Below are 17,099 nucleotides of genomic sequence, written 5' to 3'. Positions count from 1 at the left end.
GAAATTGGGCTGCAAAGTGGGCCAATTTCGGCGCCTGGGGGCGACGACTGGGCGCAAAACCGCCCCCAGCGCCGAGTGCATCGCCGGCTCGCCCCCAGGGGGCGATTTTTATGCGTCCGGGAGGGAGGGGGGGGGGGGGGCAACGGCTGGAGATGCCCTAAGTGCACCGTCACGTAAGCTCCTGTCCATGCCTTCTTAAGTGCACCACACCATCGATCGTGCTACTCCAAATCGTAGCAACTGAAACAACAGTGTCCTTGAAAGCCACACCGATCTGTGTGATCAGACCATTACCACCAACGCCATGGATCACTCGCCCGCCAAGTTCGTCTTGCTCCTCATGGCGGCAGCGGCAACCTGGATCAGTGTCTTCCCCGTCGCCGACGGGCGGTCGGCTCATGCAGTCGCCGCGGGTTGCACACCGCGCGAGCGGGACGCCCTGCTGGCCTTCAAGCAGGGCATCAGCGACACCGAGGACGACCTCGTGTCGTGGCAGGAAGGGAATCAAGATTGCTGCCGATGGGAAGGCATCACATGCGACAACGCGACCGGCCATGTCATCGAGCTTGACCTGGGGGTCTGGACTTCTTTCTCGGCCGACCACATAAGTCCTTCCTTACTTTCTCTTGAGCACTTGGAGAGCCTCAGCCTCCAGTACGCGGGACTGTGCGACGATGCACATCATCTTCCAGAGTTCTTGGGTTCATTCAAGAATTTGACACATCTCACTCTCTTCGGCATGCTTTGTCATGGCGAAGCGCCTCCTCACCTCGGCAACCTGTCGAAACTGGAGCATCTCGTCCTCTCCGGCCCCGCTTTTGGCCAAGAGAGGGACCTAAAAGATATCTCATGGTTAACCCGTCTACCCCTCTTGTCATATCTTGACTTGAGCTATTTGGACCTCAGCTCAGTTGTTGATTGGCCTCTTGTGGTGAGCATGATCCCCTCCTTGGAGTACCTCGACCATTTCTAACTGCTCACTTCCAAGTGCGGCCCGATCCCTCCCACACCTAAACACCACAAATCTTAAGCACCTTGACCTCTCCCGTAACTACTTTGGCCATCCGGTTGCATCTTGTTGGTTTTGGAACATAACAAGCGCCGAGTACCTCGACCTCTCAAATACCACTCTATATATCCTCAAAACAAAAATACCACTCTATATGGTCCATTTCCTGATGCACTGGGAAATATGACCTCCCTCCAATGGTTAGATTTGAGCAACATGGGTAACAGAGCAACAATGATAGTGGGGTTGGGAAACCACACTACGGCTAGACCGGAGTCTCTCCTGTGGAAACATAACAGATTTTCTGGAGAAATTGCCAAAGTGTTCGTCCAACAGATTGCAACAATTGACGTTGAAGAGCAACACTATGGTTGGAAAGCTGATGAATAGGATGGGACAATTAAACAACTTACCTATGCTTGACCTTTCTTACAATAACATTACAGGAGCAATACCGCTAGGCATTGATAAGTGCTCTTATTTATGTCACTTTGACCTTTCTTACAACCATCTTACTGGAGCTATACCGTCGTGGTTGGGGAACTGCACTAGATTGTGTTATCTTTCGCTTTCCAACAACCAGCTCACTAGAGCTATACCCACGGGGTTGGGGAATTGCACTAGTTTAGAGCAACTTTATCTTTCAAGTAACCATCTTACTGGGCACGTGTCATCCATGATTGGTATGCTCAGTCATTTGTGCGATCTCGACCTTAGCAACAATAATCTTGATGGCATGATCACAGAAGAACACGTGTTAGCTCTAAAGAACTTAGAGTACATGGATTTATCACACAACTCTTTCTCGGGACCTCTACCATTACGTTTTGGATCTCGATGGTTACGAGAACTGACTTTGTCTTTCAATTACTTCAATGTCCATATTCCTAAATATATTTGTTAGTTAAAGTTCCTATTTGTGTTGGAACTATCATACAACTTTCTAGACGGAGAACTCCCTCAATGTTCTCATGCGCCTAGCTTGGTTTTCCTCCTCTTGAGTAACAACAACTTTTCCGGCAAGCTTCCATCATCACTCCGAAACTACTCGAGATTGAATTTCATGGATCTTTCAAGGAATAATTTCTATGGTACACTGCCGTCGTGGATTGGAGACTTGGTAAATTTAAGATATCTGCAACTAAGCCACAACTTGCTGCATGGAGATATTCTACCGAATATCACCAATCTATATTGCCTTCGTCATTTGAATTTAGCCAGAAATAGTATATCTGGAGTTATACCATCCTCTTTGTCAAAATTAACTGCTATGACACAAGCAAACTCAAAGAAACATGGGACCGACAAGTCTTGTAGGTCCAACAACTACGGAGGTATGACAAAAGAAGTTTGGCTTGTTGTAATGAAGCGCCAAGAACTTAAGTATGGCATTGGATTTTTTGATGTGCTTAGTATTGACCTATCGCTCAACAAATTAGTTGGTGGAATTCCAAACGAGTTAACTTCCCTTAATGGACTGTTGAATTTAAACTTATCATGGAATCACTTGGCTGGTCAAATTCCTTCAAGGATTGGGGCTATGGAGTCAATTGAGTCACTGGACCTCTCAAGGAACAACCTTTGTGATGAGATCCCGACAAGCTTGTCAAATTTGACATATTTAAGTTCATTGGACTTGTCATATAACAAGCTTGCTGGAAGAATTCCCCCAGGCAGTCAACTTGACACAATCTACTCCGAGAACCCGTCCATATATACTGGTAACATTGGCCTGTGTGGCCCTCCTCTCGAAAGGAATTTCTCAGGAAACAATGGCGTTGAGCATGTCAATCAGCAAAACAGTGAGAAGGTCTACGACCCGGTGTTATTCTTTTACTTTGGACTTGGGTCTGGGTTTGTGGTTGGCCTCTGGGTCGTATTTTGCACTCTACTATTCAACAAAGCATGGAGAGTTGCCTGTTTTCGACTCTTCGACAAGTTGTATGACAATGCATATGTGTTTGTGGTTGTTACTTGGGGCATGATAAATGACGAGGAAACTACAGGTTGAGCACTCTTAGATGACAAGCAGATGGTGTTGTCATCATAGTATGTAGTGGGCTCTATGAATAAGTGATGTTGACCATGTATTTTCTTAGTAGTTGGCACTAGTAGGTGCTTTTTTTTATCCTCTAATAGTTCATGTAATTGATTGTTCTTGGTTTGTACACTGAATAAGACCCAACAGATACAACAAAACAATCATCCATCACTTTTTGGCCGTTTGCATGTACTCCCTCCATCCCAAGATAAGTGACTCGACTTTGTACTAATTTTAGTACAAAGTTGAGTCACTTATTTTGGGACAGGGGGAGTAGTTAGGATATCCCAAAGAAGACTATACATCTCTTTTTGTGTAAGAATTTTCAAATGAAGCACGAGCACAACAATTTTCCATCGGTTTGCAAACGAACTGCACAACGTTTTGTGTGCAATCATTTTGTTTGTGACCCATGCCTTCTTGCACGAGGGCCATCATCGGGGCCGGTCCTGTGATTTCAGGGGCCCGGGGCAAACCCAAACCTTGGGGCCCCTAGTATAAATGTCATATAACAACAATAAGCAAAATCTATGTATACGATGTTACCGGTAATTTTTTTATCACTGATGTATATACATGTTCTTCGAAGCACCAATGATCCACATGTTGTTCCCTTCCCTTTATTTTTTTTTTCTACTAGAAGCATACTTTGTAGATGACATGATGACACATGACAGAAGCGCTAGGATTTTTGTGCATCGAAAGGTTGCACAGTCTTGTAAATTACTACTCCCTCTGTCACTATTCACTAAGTACGTACTGTTTTTCATAGACAAAATCAAGGCTGCTTAGCCTGTTACCACCAGGCTATGTATTGGCCAGGGTCACGGGCTAGCTGCTGCATAGGGCATACCACCTGGCGCGGGCCTTGGATTTCAAGAGCCGGGGCGGCCGGCCCCCCCTCCCCCTCGCAGGACTGGCCCTGGCCATCATGTACCAACAATGTTGTCATGCCTTAAAAATTGGGAAAAGCTTCCAAACAACCGACTGATTTTACATATGCGCCCATCACGCGCTGTGCCGTGCGATGACACTGATCACATCTTTTATGTTGGGCAGTGCAGGTAGGAATTTGGATTGCAGCGTTGTCAGAAAGTTTTTCTATGGCATCACATATGTTTCAAAAGTTCTTTCCGCAACAATACCTATGTTGCAAAAGTGAAGACTACAAGCAGAAATTTTGCAACATCACTTATGTTGCAAAAAAAAATCTACAACAAAACTCTGTTGCAAAAAAAAATTCTGCAACAAGACATCTATTGCAAAAAAAAAATCTGCAACAAGGCATGTGTTGCAAAAAAATACGCAACACAACTGATGTTGCAAATGCTTCTGCAACAAGATCTCTGTTGCGAAATAGGGAAATACGTTCACCCATTAGATTGCGTTAGGTTCGACGGCTTTTAAAAAATCCGCCGACCGATGCGTAGCAGCCCCCTCCTAATATTTTTGTTCTCAAAGTCATAATTGCTTAAACTCTCAAACTTTTTGCAAATTTAGAAACATCTGTTCGATTTCACAGATTTTTTTTTCAAGTTTGCAAACAATTTCAGAACTCCTGGGAATTTTCAAGCCCACAAGCCTTTTAAAGTCCATGAATATTTTTTTTTGTTTCTCCAATTTCCCCCAAAATCAACAGAAAAGGCCTGCCAATTTCGCACGAAACAAACAGAAAATGCCATCCGGATTTTTTATTTTTTTCCAAATGGAACACTTGTATTCCATCTAAGGCACGGCAGAATCGCCGGTTACAACACGGGTTACATCAACAGGGAAATTATGAACCCAGAAACAGCAAATGCCATCCGGATTTTCCTTGGACGGATGGCGCAGCAAAAGACGAGCGAGAAACATTAGGAGGAGGATTACTGGGCCGAGCGAGCGGGATTACTGGGCCGATGCAATTTTCTTTCCGAGTTAGGCCCATTAGGAGGAGGAGCTCCCGACTTGGCCCATCTCGTATCATAACACTGAATCTCTCTGTAGCTGAATCGGCGTCCCCCTCACCCCTAACCGGCGGCGGCGGCGCTCATCCCTAACCGGCGGCCACCGGCGACGCCCCGACGGCCGGTTCCCCACCTCAGCCCCCGTCCACCGTCTTCACCCCGGCGGCCGTACATCTCTCCCGCCGCGCCCGACTGGTATGTGGAGCACAACGCGGCCTCCAACCCCTAATCCCACAAATTGCCGTCCTAAAATCTCCCCTGCAGCTGCAGGTCCGCCACCGCTGTGCCGCCGCGCCGCAGCTCCGCGTCGCCGCCGACGGCTCATTCCCTCCGCGCCTCGCGCGCGTGGCCGCCGTCGCCCGTCCCCGTTCCGCCCCGCCGCGCCCCTGCCGCCTCCGCCCCGGCCATCTAGATCCGCCGCCCCTGTCTGGCCTCGGACCGGATGGACCTCTCCGTCACGCTGGCCCTGAACTCCCCCACGGAGGTACGGCCGGCCGGAAACCTACCTGCCTCCCGCTATTCAACACCGCGTGTTGCTGCATTCACCGTGTCTAATCTTGCTGAATTAATGCATCATGAACTTCAAATTTCACGATTCGTCATATTTTGCAGCATGGGGAGCAGCTGAGGAGGCGCCAGCACTCATTATCAGAGCTGGTATACTATCATTTACATATATGGTTTGGTTTTGTAAATCTTCGTTGTATATGTTTTGGCTGGTGTTAATTGCCTTTCTTTCCACAAACTGCAGAGTTATGCAAGAGATGAAGACGCAACAAAACTTGAGACCACGCGTGCACGGCGTAATAACCTTTCTCTTCAGTAGTTGTAACTATTATTATCTCTACTCTCAAGGAACCTTGTACCCCTTCCCCACATGTTATCGATTGTACGAAGCATCTTGCCCTACTATCTTACCCATAGTTGCCCTTTTATTTTTGCAGTGTTAAATGTTCTCAAAAGGCATGAAGATCTGAAAGAGCGCCTCTCGCGGTACTCCTTTCTCTGCTCTTTTTTTTTTCTGTCCAAGCGTTTGGATTCTAATAGCTTGTCGGATGTCGACTCAGCTGGCCAACTGAGTGTTTATCGATTTACGATAAATACTGTACAGATTCCTTAGCATGTGACATTTTGCATAATCAAAATTTCAACAACTCTGTTCAAACTGCTAGCTGATTGCTTGCACACTTATGATTCCTCTTTTATGATACTTGATCAGAGCATTAAGCCTGTCAACAGTTTCCAATGTGGGAAACTGCGACGTCATCCTTGTGTAGCTTTCATTTAAACTAGAACAGTTACAATTTCCTTGGCCCTTTTCGTTGGCAAAATTTTATGCTCCCAATATCTTTGCAACTGCATTGAATTCTCTGAATGATCCTTACTGTTTAACTTCCTATGGATGTGCTCAACTTGAAGCAAATAATAGTGGTCGAAAAATGATACATGCAAAAGAAAGGGGGGAGGAGCTCAAGTTTATCTAAATTCGACATGTGCAAATGCATTTTTTCATTTTTCTGAACTATAGTACCATTATCGCGATACTAAAGAGATTATGTTTCAAAGAAGTTAAAGTGAAGTTACGATCTAAAAGTACCAAAAGGTTAAGGAAGGACAGTACTGCTGATTGCTAAGTTCCATAATGAGCCTGTTTTCTAATGCAATATTCATGCGCATCTGCTGCAAAATTGCAGAATAATGATTCTACCAGATTTTTAAAAACACATATATTCTATATAAGCAATGAAATGTGTTTTCAGATATGTTAGTCTGCAAGTTTAAAAACACATATATTCTATCATCTTATCCCTAGCATATTCGGGTCATATCTGAGATGATTTTTCCTGAAGTATAGTGGCATACATCTGCATCCCCCCCCCCCCCCCCCCCCCCCTCTCCCCATTACTGGTTGTCTCATACTGTTATATGCAGATGTTATCTTCAAATATGTGGACGCATGATTAATAGAACATTTTTTTTTTACATTTTCACTACTATTTTAGGGATTCTGATAAGCTGATTTTTGAGCGTCTACAGAAAGAGTTTGAGGCTGCACGAGTTGCACAAACCGAAGGTACAGTTTGCTTCAGCACCTTTGGTGTTTACCTTCTAGAAAAATACGATTGTCAGCAACTTCCAGTACCAAATAGTATGTGGAACTTATTTGTTATATTATCTCCTTCTGCAATTATTCGGGAACTCAGGAGCCTTTGTTTACTTTCCATGCTTAGACGAACTAGTTGTCATTTAAAAAATTATATGCGGCTTTAGCATCAAATTGATAACTTGTTAACCCACACAAAGTCTCCACCATTTTTGCGAAAACACTCACAGATCTTTAATGATTATTTCCAGTTCCATTTGACCAGAACTAGCGTTCATTATGTAGGAACTTAAGCAGCCTTAGCTATTTACTAAATGCATAGCATAATTAATACTCCCTCCGTCCCAAAATAAGTGTCTCAACTTTGTACTAGTTCTAGTATAAATTTATACTAAGCTCAAGACACTTATTTTGGGACGGAGGGAGTACTATGTTAGTAGTACTTTGATTCTCTGAAATTGCTGCCTCTTTTCTTTGACGATATATGTACTGAAATTCATAGATCTACTTTGCTGGAAAAATCTAAAACCATATTTGGGTTAACATGAACCAAAACCTTTCATTCCACACTTAGTTATAAAGTACTCATCTGTAATTAGTTGGAAATATTTATCTGACTGATTGTTTCACACTTACGTATGTGTGGTATGCTGCTTTGCACATTGCTGCCTCTTTTCTTGAGGATAAAATGGCAGATCCTTTATTTACTATCTTGTATTTCTTGGAGGTATTTTCATATTCTTGTATTGTGTCGTTACAGCCAGTATGACACATATTTAGTCTTCTCATACAGTCTGATAGAGTGATAGTAGTATAATTTTAATCAGTTTTTATCCTACAGCTTCATTTCTCAAACTTAGGCTTTTGCATTTTTGTAGAGATTTCAATAGATGATGAGCAGTGGAATGATGGCTTGCTGGCAACTATCCGTGAGAAGGTACTTAATCTGAAGTACCATATTGTTCTCATATTGATTCCACATGAAACGTACCGTTCACTCTGTGCATTTTGAGTTTATAACAAGTTTGCTTTTATCTCATAGACCAGGTCCATATAGAGGCTGAAAGGAAGGCGATGATCAACCTGGCAAATGTTCCAACAGACTCTCAATTTCAATCAAGGACGACTTATAGAATCAGAAATAAGGTAACCTTATTATTCTCTAGATTTCAGCTTTGGCTACCATAAAGACTACTCTTTATACTGTAGTTTATCATTGGGTGGTTGATATTTTTCATCTGCTGCCAATGGCTTGTGTGTGGGTGGGGGGACCAGGGTTGATGTTATTCCAAAATGGTTAGTTAATCTGGATCTGAGATGTAGTTGGTATATTATAGTGTTCTGTGATCAGTTCATTCCAGTTCACCTAACTCTTTTTGCTACAACATGAATGACAGACCAATAGTGTCGGTGAGGGCCAGGGTGCACTGTGTCACAATTTCTCATTCTTGTTCTCTTCCTAGGATTGCTACAACCATACAAGTGACCACCAAAACTAAATTTAGCATTCAGATCATGTTTCATCTACCTTGTAACATGGCATTATGTTGTTGTCTTCCTTGTAATGAAATTATGTTCATGACTTGGCATGTTATATTGAACTAATGCACCTATTCCATTACTTCTATTATTTTGTCAGTTAATCTGACTAATTATTTTCTATTTTGTAGGTTATCTATTGTTTGGATGGTGCCAGAATTGGTATACAGTATGAGACATTCTTCGCTGGTGATTATGCTTAACGTTTTCAGTATCATATTTTTTTCATGAAATGTCTGAATTGTACCATGCAAAGCTTTGTGTAAGATATGCGCAGGCAATGTTTTGCAAATCAGTCAGTATGTAAACACCAGTATGTTATTTCATAGAATTAGTTTGTTTCAGATCAGAACATGCTTATTTCACTGTGCAAACCCTGACATTCTGAATAATGCTATTACAACATAAGCATGATAACTTGATAAGTTATCAAAAATTACGAAGATAAGAACATAGAAACTCTAGACACATGGTTTGCTGCACTAAATAACATGCACATCATATTTTGCAGGAGAGCCTTGTGAAATTTATCATTGTGTTTTGGAGAGCAAGTCATTCCTTGAAAAGATGACTGTGACTGAACACACCTTACCTTTCTTTCTGCCGATTCGAGAAGTAGAAACTGATCACCTGTCATCTAACGCCATCGTAAAGTTTCCTCATGGGCCCCTTGCATTTTCTTTTCAATTATTCAAATAGTTATATCTACTTACATGGCTCCTTTTTCCTTGCAGAAGTTTATTGATCATCTTGAAGAAATTTTGCAGTCGTATATTGACAGGAGAGAACAGGTCAGTATCAGATTTAGGAATTTCTCCCAAATGTAAATTGCCTGTACACACTACCTCCTTTTTATTATATTATCCATTGTGAAATGCAAGAAATCAGGTGATAAAACCTTGTATGCTTATGCTTGAATTATAGGGTTGTAGTTATGATGTACTCATGTTGTTTAAAAACAGATCTTGGACATCATTGCGTTATGTGAGCTGTGAAGCAAACTTATGCCGTATCCATATTCCTTCTATTAGAGATGGAAATTTCCATGTACTTGAAAGACGCCCACTGCTATGTGACCTTTAATCTTTCTATATGTTGGGAATAACAACTCATCGCTGTTTTCCCATCCAAAATCCAAAATGACCATGGCAACTCTGCACTTTGGCTAAGGTGACCCTCTCCAAGACTAGCTTCTCACACAGACCCTCGCTTCAGTCGCTTGCAACACAATGCTTCCTGTTGAATCGGGAGATGGGTACCTTCAGACAGCGCCTCCCTTCCTGTCTTGTTGCCTGCGTGAGTGTGTGTCTCAGATGTGGTGGCTCACTCGGGACAGGGGAAGAGGGGCTCCTCTTCTAGGTCAGCACCTCTCATGGGCTTGGGCCCAAGAGACAGATCTTGATGGGCTAGGGCCCATACCGGTTCAACACTCCCCCTCAAGATGGGTGGCAGATATCTATCATCCCCATCTTGTCACACGCCAAGTTACAGTCCTTTGTTCCCAGTCCCTTTGTCAAGCAATCTGCAAACTGCTGCCCAGAGCTGACATGAGTAAGGCTGATGATCCCAGCATCAAGTTTCTCTTTAATGAAGAAGCGATCAATTTCCATATGCTTCGTCCTATCATGTTGAACTGGGTTATTAGCAATGGCTATAGCTGACTGATTGTCACACCACACCCTTAAGGGTCCCTTTCTCAAAAGTTTCAACTCGCATAGTAGGTGCTTCACCCAGAGCATATCACACAACCCTTGAGATAATGCTCTATATTCAGCTTCTGTTGTTGATCTAGACACAACAGTCTGTTTCTTGCTTCTCCATGACACCAAATTTCCTCCCACAAACACACAGTAGCCTAAAGTTGATCGTCTATCATCTTGACAGCTAGCCCAATCAGAGTCACTATAGCCATCCACCTCAAGATGTCCACTCTTCGCAAACCACAACCCTTTACCCGGAGTCCCTTTAAGTATGTCAGGATTCTGTGAACAATATCAAGATGCCCACTCCTTGGTTCATGCATGTATCTGCTCACCACCCCCACGGCATACGTAATGTCAGGCCTGGTATGACACAAGTACAATAACCTCCCAACCAGCTTCTGATAATCTTCCTTATTCAGTTGCTCACCTGATTATGCTGTTACTTGATGATTTTGTTCAATCGGAGTAGGGGCTGCACGACATCCCATCATGCCCATGTCACTCAAAAGATCCAAGGTGTATTTTCGTTGGCACAAAGATATTCCCTTCTCTGTTCAAGCCACTTCTATGCCAAGGAAGTACTTTAGATTTCCCAAGTCTTTTACCTCAAACTCCTTGCTCAGACACCCCTTCACTCTCTTTATTTCCTCCTCATCATCTCCGGTGATGATGATATCATCAACATACACTGCAACAGTGGTGATCTTCTTATCAGTGTGTTTATAGAACACCGTGTGATCACCATTACATTGGCCATACCCCATATTCCAAACAACTCGTCTGAACCTATCAAACCATGCCCTCGGCGATTGCTTCAGACCATACAAGGATTTCTTCAGCCTGCATACCTTCCCCGTAGTCTGTTCTGTGCCAAAACCTGGAGGTATCTCCATGTATACCTCTTCTTTCAAGTCACCATGTAAGAAGGCATTCTTGACATCTAACTGGTGCAATTTCCATCCAAAGTTTGCAGCACACGAGACCAATACCCGTATTGTGTTCATCTTTGCAACCGGAGCTTGCCTATATCCTCTGGCGACCAATCTAGCCTTATACTGTTCCACCTTGCCCTCAGGATTCTGTTTCATAGTAAAAATCCACTTACAACTCACTGCTTTCTTTCCTGCCGGCAATGTGGTTAGCACCCATGTCTTGTTTTTTTCAATGCTTCTAACTCCTCTATCATCGATTCACGCCACTTCGGATCTTGCTTTGCAGCCTTCCAATCCTTAGGGATAGACACAGTCTACAGAGAGGCAACAAACGCCTTGTATGAAGGTGACAAACCCTTGTAAGACACAAAATTGCCAATATCAAGGTCATCACAAGCATCATTTTTGGCAGAGCCTTCCTTGCTACCTCACCCTTCCTTGCCGCTTCACGTGTAGGTTTTCGCAACGCAATGGGCAGCTCCACTGTGTCAGATGAGCTTGCCTCACTGCCTTGCTGCTCCCCCTGCACTCTTGCCTCACTGCCTTGCTGCTCCCCCTGCACTCTTGCCCCCTGCCTTGCTACCCCCCTGCACTTGTGGTTGCCGTCGAGAGTACACCAGGGTATTCGTCTGCCATCGATCCCGAACAGGAACCTGGAGAGCACCAATCTTAAGTGTATCGACAGTTGGCTCGACATGAGCCTGCACGTCATCATCAGTGGTGGTACTAACCGGAATTGTACCCACTATTAGTTGAACCTGAGCCTGCACACATCATTATCAGTGTTAATGTCCACAGAATCACCGTGAGTATGAGACACATCCTTCTCCCCCTCTTGACCATCACGCACAGGGTGTGTAGGTGGTCAAGCTCTGCAAACAGCAGACTGAGATCAGTCGGCTCACCATAGAATGGCTCAAACTCCCTGAACGTAACGTCCATACTTACAAACCTGCGTTTTTCAGAGGGACACCAACATTTATACCCCTGCTGACTAGACGAGTATCCCAGAAAGACACACTTCACTGCCCGAGGATCAAGCTTCCCAACTGATGGTTGGTGATCACGAACAAAGCAGGTACTGCCAAACAACTTTGGGGGAACAACAAACTTATTATCTCCAACGAGCAACTCAGACGGAGATTTCATGCCAAGTATTTTGGAAGGTGTCCGGTTGATCAAGTATGTGGCTGTCATAACTACATCACCCCACAAGAACTTAGGCACATTCATGGTAAACATGAACGACCGAGCAACCTCAAGAACATGACGATTCTTCCGTTCGGCCACTCCATTCTGAGGGGGGGGGGGGGGTCCGGACATGAAGTTTGATGAAGAATCCCATGGTCAGCCATGAAAGCCCCAAAAATGTTGTTCACATACTCCGTTCCATTTTTCGTCCTGAGCACCTTGACCTGTACCTGAAACTGGTTCTTTACAAGAGCATGGAAGTTCTAAAAACAGCTAAACACCTCATCCCTGTGACGCATCAAGTAAATCCAAGTCATGCGAGAATAGCAGTCAATAAAGGTAGCAAAATACTTCTTCCCATTCAATGACACCACTGGGCTAGTCCATACATCCGAATGAATAAGCATAAAAGGAGATATGCTCCTGAGCCCCTTACTCACATATGAGGCACGTGTGTGTTTTGCATATTCACAAGCATCACATGTTAGCTTGCCTTTGCCTATTCCACACATAACATCCGGAAATATTCTACTCATCTTATCAAAAGATACATGCCCCATCCTACAGTGATGGATCATCGCCTGCTTCTCCTTATCCTCCATGGTCGCAGCACACACCAAGTCCGGCTGCACCTCCTGATCCATGTACCAGAGCCCCCTACGCCTGGTGCCAGTCCCAACCGTCTGGCTCGTCTGGCGCACCTGAATCAAGCAACTGAACTTGTCAAGGATCACCCGACAGTCCATTTGATCAATGAGCGCACTAAAAGAGACCAAATTGACAGGAAAGGCTGGCACATGTAAAACTGACGATAGGGAAATTGTCGGAGTACACTTTACTGTACCAACCCCTATGACTGGTTGTTTTGTGCCATCAGTCGTTTGTATAGTGCCCGTGTGAGAGGGAGGATGCTTAGTGTAAGACTCGAACACAGAGGAGTTACTAGCAACATGCTTAGATGCTCCAGAGTCAAGAACCCACTTTGGAGCATTCTCATTAGTAGCAAGAGATGCTCTTTCCGGATTACCTTCATTAGTGGAAGCCCAGTGAGCAAAGTCTCCATAGACAACATCATCTACATCTTTGCCTTTGGACGTCCCAGTGTCTCCTGCAACGGCCATGTGAGCCCTCTGACCCCCTGAGTGTCCTGAGTAGCCACCTCTGCCTCTAGAAGCCTGGCCCCATGAGGTCTCTGAGTATCCACCTCTGCCTCTAGCACTTATACCTCTGCCTGTTCCCCCTCTGTTATATCCCCTGCCTCTGCCACGAATTGGACATTCTCTCTTCCAGTGACCTACCTCCCCACAGATATGACATTTGGTGGGATCTCCCCACTCCATGCGCTCAGTGATTGCAAATGTCGAAGCTGGCATAACCTTCACGTTTGCATGCTCAAGGGATAGGCGCACCTCCTCTTGAGTCATCGCTGCAATAGCCTCGGGAATGGTAGGCAGACTAGGTTGGTGCAACAGGGAAGCCTTCCTGCCATCAAAGCAACCTTTGAGGCCAGCCAAAAATTTCAGCACACGCCTGCGTGCCATCCACTTATGCCCTGACTCGATTGAAGCCGCGTCATAGAGTTCCAGGGGATCACAGTTATCCTGGTCAGCCCACAAAGCCTGCAGTTCTTCCACGTATGTCATCACTGACATGCCATCATCTTGGCGCAGCAACCTAATCTTGTCCTCAGTCTGAGCAATGAGCATGACATTGCCCTTGCAGAGTATTGAGTGGACAGAATCTTCCATATCTTAGCAGGTGAGGATAGCCCCTCCACAGAGCGTCCAATGGAGGGCACCACGGAGTTCAACAACCACACCATAAGTATAGAGTGGATGACCTTCCACCTCTTGCCCTCTGCACTACTCTTGTCCCCTGGTTCTACAACGGTGCCAAACAAATATCCATCAAGCTCCTTCTGCTCCACAGCCCACAAAGCCCTCCTGGACCAGCTCAAATAATTTGTTGCCCCCTCTAGCTTCATGTCCAAAGGCGACATTTCAAGCTTTTGAGCCACTTCCTGTCGAGGAACGATGGCCCCAGAGTTGGACTCCGCGAGGATCTTAGCGAGCTTCTCCAAAGCCTCGGCAAGACCAGTTGGTTCAGCCATCGTTTGGCGGGATAAGCAGCAACAACAAAACTCAGCCTCAGAGAGTCTTCTTTCCCAAGCAGCAGCACCACCACCACCACAACACCAAGCTCACAACAGCAAGTCCACAGAGAAAAAAAAAACTCTGTAAAGCACACAAGCGGTCCAGCCCAGGCTCTTCCTGTTCCAGAACGAGCAGTCCAGCAGGCTGCACCTCTTTCTTCCTCTGCCGCAGCACCAAGAACCAGCCGCACAAGCACCAGCAGCTCAGCAAGCTTCCAGGAACAGCACAAGGCAGCAGCAGCAGCTGCAGTTCCTCCTCTGTTCAGCAGCACCAACAGCAGCAGCTCCCCGCCGCAGCCTGACTTGCACACAGCCCAAATCCGCCACCGCCTTCTTCCTCCTCCTTTTCTTCCCGCCGCAGCCGCCTGCACAGCCCGCAGCAGCCCTCCTCGGCCGCCCCCTTCGCAGCTACCCACCCCAGGGACACGAAGCAGGACAAGAGGAAGCAGCTCCCTCCCGGCCGCGTCGTAGCTCCTCGAGCCCAGCCGCGCCTTCGCCGCACGCACCACAGCAGACCCGCCGCCTCGCGCACGCAGCCTCCTTTCTCGCCTGACCCCGCTGGGCCCCATTCCGCCTCTCCGGCGAGGGACTACGCCGCCACCGTCGTCGCCTGGCTCGATACCATGTTGAATCGGGAGATGGGTACCTTCAGACAGTGCCTCCCTTCCTGTCTTGTTGCCTGCGTGAGTGTGTGTCTCAGCTATGGCGGCTCACTCGGGACAGGGGAGAGGGGCTCCTCTTCTAGGTCAGCACCTCTCATGGGCTTGGGCCCAAGAGACAGATCTTGATGGGCTAGGGTAGCCTGCATACCGCCAAGGGGAAGGGGCCCCTGTCACTGGGCTAGGGGTGTGAGAGGAGAGCGTTAATTAGTCCGGTGATGAGTGACCCTTGTTGTTTGGCTTGTCGTTTTGTGGGATGTGGCCGTTGGGCTGAGTAAGGGATCTAGCCGAGCAAAATGGCCGAAGATTGCCTTCTTCCTGGGGCTGGAGAAGAGCTGAAGAAGAGAAACCAATTGGGCCATGGACTAAGATTATAGGGGGATATATACTGTGGGTTAACTAAGATTATTTTGGGCCGGGGCCCACTACAGTCCAACTAACCTCCCCTACTGCTTTGGTGGTATTATTTCCATAGTTACACCTCATCGAGCTAATTTACCTACACATGACGTATACATGTAATTCTTAAGTACCTTCCGCTCTTAAGTGTTTCGGGCACACAACTTTTGCTTCACCGCTAGACTAGAGAAGAGAGAACATCCTGGTTGAAACCACAGGTTCTAGCTGATAACCTGTAATAATGAACTTTGAATTGAAAATTAGGTGAATAAAATATATTTATTACCCGTGATTCTACTTCGAAATTTGAAACAGCTATATTGGCCTTCATAACCTTTGCGTCGGTCACAGTGAAGTTTATAATTCGAATGCTTTCCATTGAATTCATGTTCAAGGTTCGTCTTATCAAGGAGCTCTATGGCAACCAAATTGGGGAATTGTTCTACAGTCTTCCATATACCTTGATAGAGTTTACATTGGAAGATTTTGAATGGTAAGGCCACACTCTACTGTTAGATTTTGCTTTAGTACAACCATGCTCATACTAAAATATACTAATCCACACAGTGCTCTCCTTTATATTATCTGTAGCATTTATATACTGAAACTGCGTACTGTACACTCTAGAGACTGAAGTTTCTTCTCCTGTATGACTTGAGCAGCAAGGTTACAGTGAGTATCCGATATTCAGATCTAATCTTGACCCTGCCTAGTCAGGCGAGGGTCTTGGCGTGGCCGCTTCGCTCTGCAAAGAGAATATCCGCAGCAGACCGTCGTGCTCAGCCTGTACCATCTCGACTCTCCTATGCCGAGAGCGCGTTGAAGACCTTGAGTTTGCCAGAAGGTTCCTCCTATCTTAACCATTGCCTCTCTCTTCGTAGTCAAGGCATACAACTCTGTGCTGAGCTTGTTCTGATCTATATGTACTTTTGCTCCCCAATTTTTTTTCTATGTTTCAGCATACGCGGAGATTGTCCTGGAGCTGCCCCGTGCTCTGAAGCAGATGTTCTACTCTCAGGAAAGCGACTGAAGCGAAGCGTGCGTGTAGATAGTTTATTTAACCTTACGGATGTGCATGTGGGTACCGAATATTTGACAGCAGAGTAGTAGTTTGATTCTTCACTAGGTGCCTGTCATTCACGCTGCCTAATGATCGTCTGCCCTGAAAATTTGGGCTATGTTGCCTTGCAAATTTTCACTTGAATTGTTTGAGTTTTCAGCTTGAGAAAGCTCAAAGCCTTTTTTATTTTGAAGAAGAAAAGGCGCTCAAAGCGCCAATATATCCAGCTCAGTAGCAGAATACAGCATGAAGTACAAAGCCCTATAGAGGCAAGGTAGAGAGGATAGAAGTTACAGGGCATAGCATGCTCCTGTGAGCTGAACCAAAGCAGCTGAAGACAGGTTCAGTAGCACTACTAAGAACC

At 45.5% G+C, this 17,099-nt stretch overlaps 1 protein-coding gene and 1 pseudogene across 4 annotated transcripts; both read left to right on the top strand.

Annotated features, from left to right (window-relative positions):
• Positions 1 to 304: 304 nt before the first annotated feature.
• LOC123129268 (receptor-like protein EIX2) lies at positions 305 to 3,020 on the top strand (annotated as a pseudogene).
• A 1,990-nt stretch (positions 3,021 to 5,010) lies between these two features.
• Positions 5,011 to 16,879, top strand: LOC123131610 (uncharacterized). 4 transcript variants are annotated; one of them, XM_044551268.1, is made up of 14 exons: positions 5,011 to 5,191; positions 5,261 to 5,480; positions 5,609 to 5,653; positions 5,748 to 5,799; positions 5,941 to 5,989; positions 7,000 to 7,070; positions 7,979 to 8,037; positions 8,148 to 8,246; positions 8,771 to 8,828; positions 9,151 to 9,287; positions 9,374 to 9,430; positions 16,071 to 16,168; positions 16,338 to 16,519; positions 16,635 to 16,879. In XM_044551268.1, the coding sequence occupies exons 2-14, from the start codon at positions 5,439 to 5,441 to the stop codon at positions 16,703 to 16,705; spliced, it is 1,020 nt and encodes a 339-aa protein (XP_044407203.1). In that variant the 5' UTR covers positions 5,011 to 5,191; positions 5,261 to 5,438; the 3' UTR covers positions 16,706 to 16,879. The 4 variants fall into 4 exon arrangements, with proteins under 4 accessions (XP_044407203.1, XP_044407205.1, XP_044407204.1 ...); XM_044551269.1 differs by having other exon boundaries at positions 5,034 to 5,191; positions 5,267 to 5,480; XM_044551271.1 differs by lacking the exon at positions 5,011 to 5,191 and having other exon boundaries at positions 8,143 to 8,246.
• The last annotated feature ends 220 nt before the right edge of the window (positions 16,880 to 17,099 follow it).

This window comes from Triticum aestivum, chromosome 6A (assembly GCF_018294505.1).
Source record: "Triticum aestivum cultivar Chinese Spring chromosome 6A, IWGSC CS RefSeq v2.1, whole genome shotgun sequence".
Classification (NCBI taxonomy): Eukaryota; Viridiplantae; Streptophyta; class Magnoliopsida; order Poales; family Poaceae; genus Triticum; species Triticum aestivum.
The sequence above is the reverse complement of the archived record's forward strand: the minus strand, read 5'-3'. Positions and strand labels throughout refer to the sequence as shown.